At 44.9% G+C, this 17,294-nt stretch overlaps 2 protein-coding genes across 4 annotated transcripts in view; both read left to right on the top strand.

Moving 5' to 3' along the window:
* The window catches only part of LOC308594631 (uncharacterized protein), a 133,228-nt gene that overhangs the window by 60,781 nt on the left and 55,153 nt on the right, over positions 1–17,294 (top strand). The gene's annotated exons all lie outside the window — the stretch shown is intronic.
* The window catches only part of CCDC33 (coiled-coil domain containing 33), a 154,973-nt gene that overhangs the window by 108,664 nt on the left and 29,015 nt on the right, over positions 1–17,294 (top strand). For all 3 annotated transcript variants that reach the window (XM_081207621.1, XM_081207619.1, XM_081207620.1), the window contains one exon: positions 14,133–14,183. In XM_081207621.1, the coding sequence (XP_081063747.1) occupies positions 14,133–14,183 (51 nt within the window). The remainder of the gene's footprint in view (positions 1–14,132; positions 14,184–17,294) is intronic.

The following is a 17,294-nucleotide window of genomic DNA, read 5'->3' as shown; positions in this document are numbered from 1 at the left end:
TCCCCAAACTTGTTTACTTGCCCTAAGCTCTGGAGTATACCCGGGAGCCAAATGGGCTCCACAAAGTGAGAGAGGGCACTCGGAGCGATTGTGGCAACTGCCCAAGCAATTTGGAGGTTCCAGAGGTCAGCCAGCGCTTCAGCAGGAGTGCCAGCCATATCATCCTGAAAATCCCCCACAACTGCCTGGAAACCCATTGGACCCATCAGCCTCAGAGGACGGACCATCCTCAAAAGTCCCCTGCCTCTGCAGAAGGGAAAAGGTGCTGAAAGCCTACATCTCAACAGGAAGCTCTGGGAACAAAATTCCTGGCTTTATAAAAGTGGACCAAAGGGTAAGGCATGGGGGAGAGATTTGGAGGAGGCGGGGAGTGCCATATAGATCTTAAAATGCTGCATGTGATGGACTCTTGCAATTGGCATTGACCAAATGCAACAGCAAATAATAATAATAATAATAATAATAATAATAATAATAATAATAATAATAATAATAATAATAATAATATAAAGGCAATGTGATTCTTAGCTGCATCAACAAAAATCTAGTGTCCAGATCAAGGGAAGTAAAAGTACTGCAATATTCTGCCTAGTTTGAACCCCACCTGGAGCCCTGTGCTCTGTTCTGGACATCACAGCTTAAGAAGGATATTGACATACACAGAGGAGGACGACCAAGTTGAGGGAGGGTCTGGAAACCAAGCCTTATGGGGAACGGTTGAGGGAGTTGGCCATTTTTAGCCTGGAGAAGAGAAGACAGGTGATATGATGGCCACCTTCTGAACTCTGGGAAGCCAAGACTGTTATTTTTAGGTATTTTATTAAATTTATCCATATAACCCAAGTAACAAAAGAGAGTTTAATGAGACTTTAAAACTGAACCAAGGCTGCAATGGGATGGTACATTCACAAGAAGAAATGATAAAGCTGGCTATCGGGATGTTTGAGATGAGATGTATGGAAGTGAGAGCTGGTCCATAAAGAAGGCTGATCACCAAAGAATGGATGCTTTTGAATTCTAGTGCTGGAGGAGACTCTTGAGAGTCCCATTCACTGCAAGAAGATCAAACCTATCCATTCTGAAGGAAATCAGCCCTGAGTGCTCACTGGAAGGACAGATCCTGAAGCTGAGGCTCCAATACTTTGGCCACCTCATGAGAAGAGAAGACTCCCTGGAAAAGACCCTGATGTTGGGAAAGATGGAGGGCACAAGGAGAAGGGGACGACAGAGGTTGGATAGTGTTCTCGAAGCTACCAGCATGAGTTTGACCAAACTGCGGGAGGCAGTGGAAGACAGGAGTGCCTGGCGTGCTCTCGTCCATGGGGTCACGAAGAGTCAGACACGACTAAATGACTAAGCAACAAAACAGGCAAGTGGAGAGCACTATCGTAAGAAACGAAGGAGCAAGTGTGGTGCACATGGCTTACAAGATAAACAGAAACAGAAACATATGAATTAAACCATCAGAGGCCCAAGGACTACCAAGAATAAAAGACTCTATATTACAACCATAGCATTTTTCAACCAGTTATAAGTTATTTCTCCCAAATTTTTTGAGCGACTTGTGGAAGAGATAAATTGTGTTTTTATGTATTCAATAAAATTCCACAAAAGAGGCCTTTTTCTTTCTTTCATACAAACAGATGTACCAGTTAAGTTGTTAATGTAATGCTGTTTTCCATATGTTACTGCACCATAATGAGGTGTTAATTCCAGACAGTGTTTTCCATGGAAGCCATGACTGTTAAAAGTGGCTCACCACACCCTGTTTCAATGCTAAGAAAGTTCTTAGGCAAAAGTATGCAAAGTCGTGTGGAAAAAAGCGCTAGGTAGTGCATTTTGCGCCTCAAACTATCCTTTTGAAGGTTTGGTCTTTTTTATCTTTGCTTGTGCTTTATACCTCTTTTGCTCTTATTATTTGGGCCGCGGTCTTTGAGCCTGACGTCTGAGCCTGCGACACGCATCTTTGAACATGTTTGGTCGGAGGCCGTGGGAAGCCTCTTGATGACTTTCATCTCTCCCAGTGATCCAGCCCTTTGAGAACAGGGAATGGGGAGGGACGTGGGGAGGTTGCGGGGAAATCGGAGTGTTTGTGTGACACCGCCCAGGATGGATGGCTGCCTCCCCTGCCTTATCTCAGAGGAACAGACTGAGCGAAGCCAACCCCAGCCAGATAGAGCTTGTCTCTTCAGAGGGTTTACTAGTGTAATCCAATGGCTTTTATTCTGTTGCTGGATATACTATCTGCCTTTGGCAGCTGGATCTGTGGCGTGGCAGCGATGACCATCTCTTTGCCCTCCCTCAAAACCACCCATTTTGAATGGGGCAGCTCGGAGTGAAGCTGTGTCTCTATTAAGCCAGCCTCAGCCGAGATCAAATGCTTTCCGATACAATCCAATTAACTCTCAAATTGAATAGCAATGCGGAGGATAATATACCGTTCTCATCCCTGGCATGAATTTTTTCCTCTCCTTCCTCCTTCCAGCTCCCATTACAAGACTGCAGGCCGTCTTGCCTCACAGTAGATGAAGGCAAATAGCTTCTGAGTTCACCGCCAGTTTAACCAGATAAAGGGCAATTAATTCCCAATGACGCCACCCAGGTGCAGGACAGGAGATGAGATTGATCATTTGGAAGGAATGTGTGTTGAAAATAAATACACAGCGGGGGGGGGGGGGGAGAAGGGTGGCTGATTTTAACTTTCAGAAAGTCCCCCTGGTGGTGTCCCTCTGCCACTGCTCAGTCTCACGTGCTCAATGTTGTCTTTCTCCAACTGGTATTGCAAGGCCATCCTCCAGGTCAGAATTTGACCCATGAAATCTTTGCTTGATTTGAGGCACCGAAACCGTAAGTTAAGATGAGTTGGTTTTCGCAAAATGGGATCTCTCTTCCATCTCAAATGTAAGCGTTCACAATGAAGGAGTTTCTGACGCAACCTTGGGAAGAACTTTCTGACTCTGAAGGGCCGTTTGATGGTGGGACAGACTCCCTCAGAAGTGGTAGACTCTCATTCTTTGGAGGCTTTAAAAGTAAGTCAGCGGAGCAGTGCGGTGGAAGGCCTTTGCTCAGGTGTGTGATCTGATGCCCAGCACTGAAAATAGATAAGAACATGAGAAGAACCCTGCTTAATGGTGGAGGCAGGGCACAGCCATCATGGCTAGGAGCCATCACCAAGTCCTCTGCTCCTTCCTGAGTTTCTTCAGTCCTTCTTTAAAGCCATCCAAGCTGGTGGCCATTGCTGCCTCCTGCCGGAGGGAGTTCCATAGTTCTTGCGTTGTGGACTTTCTCTGATCAGTCCTGAATTTTCCTACACTCAGCTTCATTGGAAGTCCATGAGTCCTAGTGTTATGGCACTCTGACCATTACACTGTTGGAATACTGCCGGGGAGATGGGGGCATTTGGCAGGCCCCCAGCTGGCTCCAGCCACAGGCCGGCAGCCGGGCAATCTCCAGTACAGCATCAATCAGCGACACAAGCCTCAGATACGTTTAGAGACTCTGCACGCTCTTATCAGCAGAGTGAATAAGTTCTCACAATGGAAATGGCGGACAGAGACATGTGTAAGCATTATTTACAGGCATTTATTCAGCATAGTTTAGGAACAAAGGGAAAACATGTCTGCTTCCCTTTGTGTCCAGCAAAACAGCAGCAATGCAAAAGCAATATACAAATGGAAGTTCCCAGCAGACTGTGCTGGAAGTAAACAGGCATGTGACACACAACAGTCATGCCTGATCCTTTAAAAAAAAAAAAATTATTGATTTTCACAAAATTAAGAAACACACTAACAAATAAACAGACAAACATAAATCATAACCTTATTAAAACTAATCTTCTTAACATTGTTCAGTGACTTCCTCGTATCCCCCAAGTTGAATTTCAGTGGATATCATTTTAACGGTTTTCCAAATCAAAGTTCTTAAAATCTTAACTTAATCACTTAACATCAGTCTTTCTTCCCAATTCAGCATTAAACATAATAATTCCTCACATTACTTATTTAAGTCCTAAGCCTAACTGGTAATTGCAAGCTTTTTCCAATTAATTTAACTTAATGTATTTAAATAGTCATTAAATTTCGTCCATTCTTCCTGGTACTCCTCATTCTAGTCACGGACTCTTCCGGTCAGGGCGGCTAGCTCCGAAAAGTCCATCATCTTCATCTGCCATTCTTCCACAGTTGGTAGTTCTTGTGTTTTCCACTTCTTAGCTAGTAATATTCGAGCAGCAGTTGTGGCATACAAAAATAATTTAACATCTTTCTTGGGCAATTCCAAACCTTTCTTTGTGGACTTTCTTTCATCAGTCCTGAATTTTCCTACACTCAGCATCATTGCAAGTCCATGAGTCCTAGTGTTATGGGACTCTGACCATTACACCACCACTGGCTCTCTGTCAATATGGTGTTAGAACATCTGGCCTGGAACTTCCCTACTGTCTGCTTTGAGGGTGGAGGCATATTGAGCATCAGAGTCAAGTGACTCCACTAGCTGAGAGATCTGTGGCAATCCTGTGGGAAATCAGAAGGGATAAAGCCAAACAGAGGAGCCCCATGGGAATGCAAACATCAGTGATCCTCAGTACAATTAAGATATCAGGATTAGGAAAATGGGCTTAAGGAAACTCTCTTTAACAATGGCATGCAATGCAGACAGAGGATGGATTAAATAAGAAAACAGACAGGGACATCACAGATGCAAGGTTATCAGTGGCTCATCTGCTGGCAAGGACTGCATCAGTTGGACCTGCCAGCAGCTGATGGATTAAAACCTGGGCTGTGGGACCTAAACAAGGTGATAGGCTCAGCACACAGCATCTTGTGCATTGATAGCAAAGTTGCTGATTCTGAGTGGAGCCAAACTGGCATCACCTATGCACAAGAGGGAGGTAACAGCAGGCTTCTGCAGAAGCACAAAAACGCCTTTAGTAAGGCATGGGAGAAATGGGGCAGGGGCAGGGGGCAGAATAAAACTCCAAAAAAGCCTGATGAGAACCAAGCTTCCGCGACAATATATGGAGTGCTGCAGATTCCCCTGTTCTTCTCTTTCATTGTGGAAGTTGTTGTCTAGCTTAATCACACGGGGTTGTATTTTAATTGTTGTCATAAGGTGCTCTGAGCAATGTGTTACTGCTGCTATAGACCATAACTGCTGTAAGCCGCTTTGATATTCCCTTTTTATGGCATTTTATTAATTTTTATTTATTTTGTAAAATGCATGCACCTCTTGATTGTAAAACAAGCCTCAAAGAGGTTTACAAAAAAGAAAAAAAAACAAGAAATCACATCAATACTTTATAACATACAATTTTTTTAAAAAACAACAACACTAAAACACATTAAAATTCACATCAGTATTTCTAAGCATCTGCATAGGCCTGCCAAAAGAAGAACATTTTTAGCAGGCACCAGAAAGGGTGTGATGCTCTTTGTTTTTAAAGGTGTTTCTCATGACGTTCCCACCCTTGGAGAAACCGGGACAGGGATTCTGTGGACAGGAGGCAACAGAGAAGGGCTTTTGTAGAACGCCAAGAGCATCTGCCAGGCAAGCGGCAATAGCCCTCCTGCAAGCCATGAGTGCATGCTGCAGATAACAGCAATGCCCAAGCACAGCCTGGTAGAATCATCATCATTTACACAGGAAGGCCTTGGGCTGCAGAGCAGCATCTGTAAATCTTGTGTCTCCGTGACCTCTAGTTACTGACACTCTTTGCTCTTCTCCAGGGAGACATAGACCATAATTGCTTCGGAATGAGGGCCAGCCATTAAGACTGACCCGGCTGCCCTTTCTTTCACCCTGATTCCAGGGCCAACTTGAAGCAAACAAACTATTCCAGCCGCTAGAAACCACAGGAAGGGAGATGGCCACTGGTTGGCCCAGTGGTTGGCCACTGGGAGAACAGGGTGGAATCTAGGCACATATAAAAAACGTTGTGAATATGTTTTTTTAAAAAAAAAGTTTTGAAAAATATATTGAATTTGCCATAGCTCACCATTGCCATCTAGTGTCACATTTGTATAAAGCACTTTACAACACACAACACTTTACAGTGGTGCCTTGGGTTACAGACGCTTCAGGGTACAGACTCTGCTAACCCAGAAATAGTACCTCGGGTTAAGAACTTTGCTTCAGGATGAGAACAGAAATCGTGCTCCGGCGGCACGGCAGCAGCGGGAGGCCCCATTAGCTAAAGTGGTGCTTCAGGTTAAGAACAGTGTCAGGTTAAGAACGGACCTCCGGAACGAATTAAGTACGTAACCAGAGGTACCACTGTATTTGCAGCTGTATAGCTGAGTAGCAGGATGCTGGACTCGATGGGCCTCATCCAGCAGGGCTTTTCTTAGGTGCTTGTGCATTTTTAGGGACGGGGATCTGGGAGACCAGGATTGAAATCCTCGCTTGGCCATGAAGCTCCCTGGGTGGGCTTGGGCCAGTCACTGCCTCTCAGGCTAACTTACCTCACAGGGTTGTTGTGAGGATTCTGTGAGAAAGAGGAGAACTACGCAGGCCTTTGTGCTTTCTCTCTCTCTTTTTTTTAAAATGATATTTATTCAAAGTTTAAAGATTACAAAAGAAAGAAAAAAGGAAAACAATAAAAAGTTTAACAAAACATACATTACAATACATAAAAAGAAAAACAATACAACAATACAGCAAAATGAAACAAAAACACTAAAACACATATCCAGTATTCCATATCTTTACCTTTCATTTACTTGTTTCATCGACCTCCTCACACCTCCCTTTTTTGTATTCTAATTCAATTAACTATTTCAGCAAATTCTTTCTATAATTTATCTTAACGATCTAACCTTAAATTTTTTCATTTTAGCCCATTATCAATCAGCTTTTACCATTAAATTTTAACCCATTTATAACCCCTTTTTCATATTCTCTTAAATCATTACAGCTGGAAACCCCTTAATTGCTATCCAACATCATTCTATCATTCATTAATTTTACAATATTTCTGTAGATAATCTTTAAATTTCTTCCAATCTTCTTCCACCGACTCTTCTCCCTGGTCTCGGATTCTGCCAGTCATTTCTGCCAATTCCATATAGTCCATCACCTTCATCTGCCATTCTTCCAAAGTGGGTAAATCTTGTGTCTTCCAATACTTTGCGATGAGTATTCTTGCTGCTGTTGTAGCATACATAAAGAAAGTTCTGTCCTTCTTTGGCACCAATTGGCCGACAATGCCCAGAAGAAAGGCCTCTGGTTTCTTCAAGAAGGTATATTTAAATACCTTTTTCAGTTCATTATATATCATTTCCCAGAAAGCCTTAATCTTTGGGCACGTACACTTTGTGCTTTCTCTGTCCTCTTGAAGAGCATTCTTGCTTAGACAAGCCTACACAGATGTTTAGAAAGTCACTTTTCGAAAGTTTAAACGATCTTTGCTAATTGTTCTTATTGATGGGTCTACTGTTTTGTCCTTTTTTTGGTAAACCACTTTGGACTTTCTTTTTCAAACAGTGTATCAGTTTTATGCAATAAGTAATAGATAAATACTATACAAGACTCAGAGTCTGCACACAGGTCCCTGTACAAATAGGATGTTCAGAGCATGATTGGGGCCTGTGGGGGGGTGGGGTCCCTTGTTGCTATTTTTTGTTTTTGTTTTTAATTTTTATAAAATTTTTCAAAAAATAGAAGTTAAACAAAGAAAAACAAAGAACAATATATAACAATGTAAACACACTTATATACATATTTTCCAAAAGGAAAACTAATAAAAATAAAAAGAAAGAAAAGGAAAAAATAAAAGATATAAAGAAAAAAGACAAAGGGGAAAAAAATACTTTTCATAACCTGGAATATTACCAAATCCTTGCTTCAAATACTGCAATATATAAATCTTAGTTAAAATATTATAAAAGACTTCCACGCATTCACCACACGTCTCTTAGTTGTCTTACTCGCATTCACATCTGTTCTTCAATCATTTCCCTTCCTTAGATTCTTTTCAAATCTTTATGATCTCTGTATTCTTCACAAGGTTAGTCTAGACACAACCAAACTTTTGTACTTGAGCCCTGCTTGTATAAATAATCATTGATACTATTTTATTATTGATATTATTATTTTTGTATTTTGTATTTTGCTTTTATTATTATTTATGTGGAAATTGTTCAATTTCATTCTGTTTATTGTTTATGACTGCTTTTGTTATGTCTGTAATTATGTAATTTTCACATGTTATATAAGCCGTCGTGAGCCTGGTTCCTGGCTCAAGCCTCCAAAAAACCCATTTGTTGAGGGCCTGCGAAGAAATGCAGCCAGTAGCTGAGGGTCTTAAAAAACCAGGGGAAGTTATGAGAGTTGGCAGTTGTCACATCTAAAGGGCTGTCACATGGAAGATGGAGAAAACTTGCTTTCTGCTGCTCCAGAGGGGAGGACCCAAACCAATGGATTCAAGTTACAAGAAAGGAGATTCTCATCTGTTGTTTACAGGAAAAACTTTCTGAAGGTGAGAGCCATTCAACAGTAGGACTGACTTCTCAGAAGGTGGTAGACTCTCTTTCCTGGATGGTTATCTGTCAGGGATGCTTCAGTTGAGATTCTTGCATCTCAGGGGGTTAGACTAGATGGCCCTTGGGTCCCTTCCAATTCTACAATTCTATGGTTCTATGCTTTTTCTTCCAAGGCTCTTCCCACACACAGGTGCTGATATATACTCAGAGTCGCAAAGTGATTTCATGCTCTTTATTCAGCTCATAGTGGTGAGGAGGAATGAATGAAAGTCCCCTCAAAGTATCTGCTTTATATACATTATTTACACAATGGGCTGCACATGATTGGCTAATTCTGGAATTCTACTGTAAGCCAATCAGGTTGTGGATTCACTTATATCTGGAGCATGATTGGGTGGTTCCTGCCAACCAATCATACTGCTGCATTGTTCTAGGACCAATCAGACTGCTGCATTCTGAATCCTATTGTTCTAGGACCAATCAGACTGCTGCAATTTGGATCCTATTGTTCTAGGACCAATCAGACTGCTGCAGTTTGGATCCTATTCAACTCAGTACATAACAGGTGCCTCCTTTTCGCCCTGTCTGGAATAGAAAATTTGGGCATGTTAAAGGGGCAAACCTGCCCCTGAATCCCATTGTCTGCATTTACCCTTTGAAATGCACCATGTAGTCCCTGGTGTTTTTTGGTGGGGGTTGGAAGGTTTGCAGCTGGGCCCACGAGATCATGCAAAACAGTTTCTTTGCAGACATGGCAAGATTAATAGATTCCAACATCTGAAGCTCGTCACAGGCATCAAAGACTCCCCAAGCAATTTGTAAAATAAATAAATAAGTGTGCAGGAGGAAACACTGAACAAATATATATATATGGTGAATGAGAGAGAGGAAAAGAGGGAGATCATATGGGGAAATTTCTCTTTGCTAGCATATGAAAGACACACAAAATTACTAAAGGGAAAGGAAGCTGTGGGAATATATATATTTAGAATCTAAATAAACCTCAGGCTGACAGGAAATGCAATGCTTTTAACTTTCTTGTAGTCATTAATAAGGAATTTATCATCCTCACTCTTCCCTCACTTGGCTGTTGGTGAGAAGGAAAAGGGCCAGAGGTGTGTGAAAGAGAGCTAGAAGCAGGCAGAAGCCTGAGTGGGAGATGCATGCTTGATTTCTGCTTGAATCCAAGGCTGTGGCTATGGGAGAAGCGAGACCTTCTTGCGGGGTTAATGCTGGGAGCCCCTCTATCATAGACTCATGCTGTATATATGTGTTAATAAACCATATATCCTAAAGACATAGCAGTCTCCACTGTCCCTCATTCCAAGGAAACTGAACTCTGGATAAATGCCTGGAACACCAGGAATCTCACTTCACTCATAGATTGTGGTGGCGTGCAACACTGGTGTCAAAAGTGGGATTCATTTTTCCTGGAGGAGGACCTCTGTGCCTGAGTCAAGGTGAAGGGAGGAACAGGTATACCTCTAGAGCAGTTCAGATTGATGCTCCAGCAGCAAAGCCAGGAACAAATGGAGCAGCAAGGCCAGTTGGATCAACTGCTTGACAAACTGGATCAACAGCAGACAGAGACAGTGGTTCGATAAAATGGAGCAGCTGCAAGCAGAGTGTGGGAGAAGCCTCCTTGGAGAAAAAAGTCAGAGACCTGCCTGATGAGATGCTAGGTAAAGGTAAAGGGACGCCTGACCATTAGGTCCAGTTGCGGACGACTCTGGGGTTGCGGCGCTCATCTCGCTTTATTGGCCGAGGGAGCCGGCGAAAAGCTTCCAGGTCATGTGGCCAGCATGACTAAGCCACTTCTGGCGAACCAGAGCAGTGCAGAGAAACACTGTTTACCTTCCCGCCAGAGCGGTACCTATTTATCTACTAGCACTTTGACGTGCTTTCGAACTGCTAGGTTGGCAGGAGCAGGGACCGATCAATGGGAGCTCACCCCGTCGTGGGGATTCAAACCGCCGACCTTCTGATCAGCAAGCCCTAGGCTCTGTGGTTTAGCCCAGAGCGCCACACGCATCCCAGGATGAGATGATACACGGGGCCTAAAGTGATCCAAGAGCCCAGCTGTAAGGCAACCAGATAGAAGGGATGGCTGAAGAGATTCAGTAGCTGAAGGCAAGGGGGAAGACGCCTTGGAGAAAAGTGAACTGGCTGGAGCTGAGGATCAGCTTCTGAGTGATTTCTTCACCCGGTCCCTGGGAGCCTGCTGTGGAAAAGGGAGTGCAGGATGAAAGGCCAGTGAAGGTGGAGGAGAGCCAACTGCAATGACTTTAACTTGGTGGCACATTGGATACAACACAAGATTTTGCATGTGTACTGGAGAGAGGCAAACGTTGGCACTTACCGTGATAAGTTCCTTCTCTGTAGGGAGAAGTATGATTCTGTGTGGGTTGTCACTGCCCATCTCACCACTGGCAGGAAGTAACTGGTTTGTTTGTTTGTTTGTTTGTTTGTTTGTTTGTTTGTTTGTTTGTGGGGGGGTTTAGAGTATACCTGGGGCAGGCACAACCCCTTTTTCTCCAGTTCAATTTGTGCTTAAGCAGGTAGCTGTACAGTCAGGAATAAACAACTAACAGACTAAAAAAGAAGGAAACCAAATAGCTCGGAGCAGGAAATTCGGCAGTCCCAGTGGGACATGCCTCTCTGTGCCTGGACTCCCGTCCCAAGCTTGCCGTGTAGATAGGACTGGTGAAGAGGAGAAAGGGGACGCCGTCGCCGCCACCAGTATGTGCTAAAGAGCAAGAGGGACGGGGAGATAGGAGGCCCTGGAACATTGTGAGGAGGCATATCTGGCCCCCTGGGCAACCCTCCATGCTCTGTGTCTGATGACCTCTCCCATGTACACAGCAGTATAGTGGGTGCTCGGGTTGCCAACGTGATCCGTGCTGGATGCATGCTTGCAACCCGCAGCATTCGCAACCTGAGCAGCACATCTGCGCACCCGCGGGCTGTGATTTGGCGCTTCTGCGCATGTGCAAAGCACGATTTAGCGCTTCTGCGCATGTGTATGCACAACCGCTGAAACCCAGAAGTAACCCGTTCCGGTACTTCCAGGTTTCAGCAGTCTGTAACCCAAAAAAACGCAACCTGAAGCATCTGTAACCTGAGGTATGACTGTACCTGGGAGGGCCAGATCATATTTCTCCCTACAGAGAAGGAACTTATCATGGTAAGTACCAACGTTCGCTTCTCCTATAGGAAGGGAAATACGATCCTGCATGGGATGTATCTCAGCAGTTACTAAATCAGGTGGGAGCCGCTGTGGGCCCTACCTCTTTGGTGTTAAACACCTGTTGAACCACTCGTCTGCCAAGGAGACCTCCGCTGAGGCGTAAGTATCTTGCTTGTAATGACTCATTAAGGTGGAAGGCGAAGGTCAAATGGCTGCCCTGTATATGTCACACAGGTGTCACACATCTAAACCCTACAGGGGTTGTGATTCAGGTTGCAGCACCTTGCGTAATGTTTGTCTCCATTTGCTGATTCAAGGCAGGAGTTTATTGTGAATGGACTTTATTCTTCTGGGTTGTTCTATTTTAAAATTCAAATTCAAAATTTTACCTTCTGTAAGTCTCCCAGGAAAAGCTGCATAAGAATATTGGGTGCTGTCCAATGCACTCCTTCTGCTACCGCAATGATTTATGCTTGTGCAATGGAACATTTCCCCCTTTCCTACACCCCCCACCATGTGAACTCTGTGCCTTCCCCTGTTTGCTCAGGCAGGTTGCAGGGAAACCCCAGAACAGATTTAGGGGGCCTGCAGGAGGGGTGGGGAAGAAAGGAACCCATTGCACTAACAGAATGAGTGACTTAGTGCTGCTTTGGATAGAAGTCATACGCTTATTTTTTAAAAAAATGAGAGTGCAATGAACTTATCCACATATGTGGTGGGGATATAAGAATATTCAGAAGTTCTGGAAGCAAAAGTTCTCTGCCATGGAGATTGACATTATTGTTGGCAAATAGGTCACCTTGGATGCTAAATTGTGTCTCTCATCCATCTTGAATGGAGCTGAAGCTGGCCTTCTTGTTGTTTAGTCGTTTAGTCATGTCCGACTCTTCGTGACCCCCTGGACCAGAGCACGCCAGGCACTCCTGTCTTCCACTGCCTCCCACAGTTTGGTCAAACTCATGTTGGTAGCTTCGAGAACACTGTCCAACCATCTCATCCTCTGTCGTCCCCTTCTCCTTGTGCCCTCCATCTTTCCCAACATCAGGGTCTTTTCCAGGGAGTCTTCTCTTCTCATGAGGTGGCCAAAGTATTGAAGCCTCAGCTTCAGGATCTGTCCCTCCAATGAGCACTCAGGGCTGATTTCCTTCAGAATGGATATGTTTGATCTTCTTGCAGTCCATGGGACTCTCAAGAGTCTCCTCCAGCACCATAATTCAAAAGCATCAATTCTTCGGTGATCAGCCTTCTTTATGGTCCAGCTCTCACTTCCATACATCACTACTGGGAAAACCATAGCTTTAACTATACAGACCTTTGTTGGCAAGGTGATGTCTCTGCTTTTTAAGATGCTGTCTAGGTTTGTCTTTGCTTTTCTCCCAAGAAGCAGGCGTCTTTTAATTTCATGACTGCTGTTGCTGTTACTCCTCAACAAATCATTCTATATTTGCTGGTTGCTGCTCATCTAGGGATCTCTGGAGGAAGCACGCATCCTGTTACTCTCTGGATTGAGGGTTTTAAGAAATCCTGCTTATTACTATTTCCAAAAAAAACTTGACTTATAAACTATGTGTTGCCAGGGATGAGGTGGGCCCCTCCAGCTTCTGCTTGGGGTGATTTGTGATTGATATGACCAAACACTCTTATAGTTGGCACATTCCTACTAAAAGAGTTTATTTGGCAACATTTGTGATTATTTAATAAGTTACATATAAACATGAACTTTGTACCCCACCATGGAATATATTTTATGCTACTCATTCTTTTTTAAAGCTTTCTACGAGGGTGGCGCTGTGGTCTAAACCACTGAGCCTAGGACTTGCTGATCAGAAGGTCGGCAGTTCGAATCCCCGCGACGGGGTGAGCTCCCGTTGCTCGGTCCCTGCTCCTGCCAACCTAGCAGTTTGAAAGCACGTCAAATTGCAAGTAGATAAATAGGTACCGCTCCGGTGGGAAGGTAAATGGCGTTTCCATGCGCTGCTCTGGTTTGCCAGAAGCAGCTTAGTCATGCTGGCCACATGCTGGCCGGCTCCCTCGGCCAGTAAAGCGAGATGAGCGCCGCAACCCCAAAGTCATTCGCAACTGGACCTAACGGCCAGGGGTCCCTTTACCTTTACCTTTACCTATGATCATTATGATTTTTATTCTGCTATTTTGTATTGCTCTTTTGACTGTTTTTATTCTTTTTTTTTTAATTTGATGTTTTGTTTGCTTGCTTTTGTTTACTGCGTTTGCAAATCTCATTAAATAAAAACGAGTGTCTCTAAACCTGCATGACTAGCTCTTGACATCTTTGTGGTGCAGGGCGTTCTTGGAGAACCAGGAGCAATATCTGTTCAGAACCCAGATGCCCCAGTCCTGCATTCTTCATATCCACACCACGTTCAGTGGATTTGATTTTATAACCATTTTCTTCTGTGAGGATTGTCCTTGGAGGAAAATAATAGGGGAAACTATATTGTGTTTTCCAGAATTCCTTCATTGCTCCTGAACACAAGAGCTCCTTGTTTGACCTAAAAGAGGTGAGTGTGGCTCAAGCCACCATGTTGTCTGATTTCATGATCAAAAGCATGGTTCGCTCTTGAGGGATGTGTCCCCTTGACTGTCTACACTGCTGTTTGGCCAGGCCACCTCTCAGGGTATCAGTGCTGCTCTCTGTTTTCACAGCACCATCAATATGTTTTGTTTTATTATTTCATAAGATTTATACACAGCTTGGTTGCAAAAAAATAAATAAATAAAAGCAAAGCAGCTTACAAAAAGACAAAACAAGAAAATCAATAAAATTGTGCATTACAGCATCCAAAAGTTAAAATGCAAAACAGATTAAAGTTACCTCCCCATTCTATACATCTGTTTTTAAGCAAGCGCCAAAAAGAGCACAGCAAAGGTAACCTGCTTGATATCAATTGGCAGGGAGTTCCAAAGTACAGGCGCTGTAGAAAGGGTATTGTGTGGCCCCTGTAGCAGTGCCAATTCCAGCGATGGAAGCATAGACGGACAGGTCCCTGCTCCAAGGGTCATACAAGGCTCAAAGAGGAAGCCACTCTCTTGCTTTGTCACTGATCACTAATGATGCTAATTCTTTAGGGTTTTAAGCATTAAACATCTATGGCCCCATCCCCACTTGTCTGTTTGGCAGAGGTGAAGCATATCCTTAAGAAAGATACAGATTTGCTGCTTCTTTTTTGCGAGTGTTTTTGGAGTTACTTCTCTAAAAAATTATAATAACTTTGGCTTGTCCATATTTACTGACTTATTACAGTAAGCCCACAACACTCACAGGGGCTACGTTCCAGGGATCATACCTAAAGCCAAAATTGCAGTTGTATAGTTAAAACACATTGGGTTCAATGACAGGTGGGATTACCAAAGTGTTTTCCCCCAGATGCTTGACCCCTTTCTGCCCCACCCTTAAAATTTTTTTGCCAAGCATGTAAAACTGAATATGCGCAGGTTAAACACATGTAAGTTGCAGGCTTAATTATTTATATATTACATTTATGTCTCACTTTTTCCTCCAAGGAACTTGGGGTGCCGTACGTGGTTCTCCTCCTAATTGTACCCTCACAGTAGACCCGCTAGGTAGGTTAGGATGAGAGCAAGTGACTGGCCCCCAATATCACACCCAAAGAGCTCAATGGCTGAGAGGGTGGGAATTCGAACTCTAGTCTCCCAGGGCCTAGTCTGACACTCTAACCACGGCACCACCACTGGCCTGTTGTCTGCGTGAAGTACTCTTCCCGTACTTTGTGAGACTAAAGTACATTTCTGTGAAATCTTACAATGCGCAAACAGGGTGAAGGAGCAGGTCCCCAGCTGACAGGATGACAGAGTTGATGAGCAGCAAAGTACTGTATTTTTCGCTCCATAAGACGCACCAGACCATAAGACGCACCTAGTTTTTGGAGGAGGAAAACAAGAAAAAAAATATTCTGAATCCCAGAAGCCAGAACAGCAAGAGGGATCGCTGTGCAGTGAAAGCAGCGATCCCTCTTGCTGTTCTGGCTTCTGGGATAGCTGCGCAGCCTGCATTCGCCCCATAAGATGCACACACATTTCCCCTTACTTTTTAGGAGGGAAAAAGTGAGTCTTATAGAGCAAAAAATACAGTATATCTCTGCCTCTGTCTCTCTCCTCTGTGCCCTGTCTCTGAGGGTCCGGTCAAGGGCCTAAATTCTGCACCCAGCAGTGTGCCCCCTTGACCTTAATTGGTCCCACTTGACCTATTAAATCTAGCAGAGAGCCAGGGGTGGTGTCGCACACAGAGTGATGGACTATGGGCTGAGAGAGACGGGGGTTCGAGTCCCCGCTCCACTGGCTGCAACCTCGGGGGCCGGTCACTCTTGCCCTTCAGCCTGGCCTTCCTCACAGGATTGTTGTGGGATTCAATGAGGAGGTGGGAGAACCATGTATGCCACCTTGAGCTCCGTGGAGGGAAAGGTGGGATATAAATGCAGTAAATAAATGAAATAGATAGCAGAGGAAATATAACTGGTTGGGTCTAAAGCAGGGGTAGGCAATTTAAGGCCCGGGGGCTGGATGCGGCCCAATCGCCTTCTCAATCTGGCTCGCAGACAGTCCAGGAATCTGCGTGTTTTTACCTGAGTAGAATGTGTGCTTTTATTTAAAATGCATCTCTGGGTTATTTGTGGGGCATAGGAATTTGTTCATCCCCCCCCCCCCGCCGCCCAAAATATAGTCCAGCCCACCACATGGTCTGAGGGACGGTGGACCGGCCCACGGCTGAAAAAGGTTGCTGACCCCTGGTCTAAAGTGCATGGCAGGAAAGTGCTGGCTGCACCCAGTGGCGGAGCTTTATGCTCCGGCACCGGGGGGGGGGGGCGGAGAGCAGGCAGGAGTGGGGCTGGTATGCATCCTGGGATGGGGCACGCCGCCTGCAGGAGCGGAGCGTGCGTCCTGGGGGCATGGCGCACGCCCTGGGGGCAGGGTGCGCCACCTGCAGGGGCATGGCGCCCAAACGCAGGCGGGGGGCAGCCGCAATGGCACCCTTCCGGGATCGCGCTGCTGGGGGCGATGCGCTCCCCCCGCACTCCTCTCCCTCTGCCAGTGGCCCCACCCCCCTCCGGCTGGCTTTCTTGGTAGCCAATCAGAGAGAGGCTCCAGCCCTCTTGGGGGGATTTCTGAGGGGCTGCATCACCAGTATGAGTGTAGTGGTCAAGAGCAGTAGACTCGTAATCTGGGGAACCGGGTTCGCTTCCCCGCTCCTCCACATGCAGCTGCTGGGTGACCTTGGGCTGGTCACACTTCTTTGAAGTCTCTCAGCCCCACTCACCTCACAGAGTGTTTGCTGTGGGGGAGGAAGGGAAAGGAGAATGTTAGCCGCTTTGAGACTCCTTCGGGTAGTGATAAAGCGGGATACCAAATCCAAACTCTACTTCTTCTTCTTCAGACTCAGGTCTGGCTCGGCTGTCCATCACAGCCTTAAAGCACACTGGGTGTGACTTTGGGCAAGCCAATGCCTCTCAGCCTAGCTTACCTCACAGGGTTGTTGTGGGGACTCCGTGAGGAAATGGGGAGAAGCATGCACATCGCCTTGAGCGTCTTGGATAGAAATGCCACAAATAAATAAAAAATAAAACATGTCTTGAAGGCTGTCGCTTCCCCAAAGA

This window comes from Podarcis bocagei (genome assembly GCF_964188305.1).
Source record: "Podarcis bocagei genome assembly, chromosome: 9".
NCBI classification, from domain to species: Eukaryota; Metazoa; Chordata; class Lepidosauria; order Squamata; family Lacertidae; genus Podarcis; species Podarcis bocagei.
The sequence above is the reverse complement of the archived record's forward strand: the minus strand, read 5'-3'. Positions and strand labels throughout refer to the sequence as shown.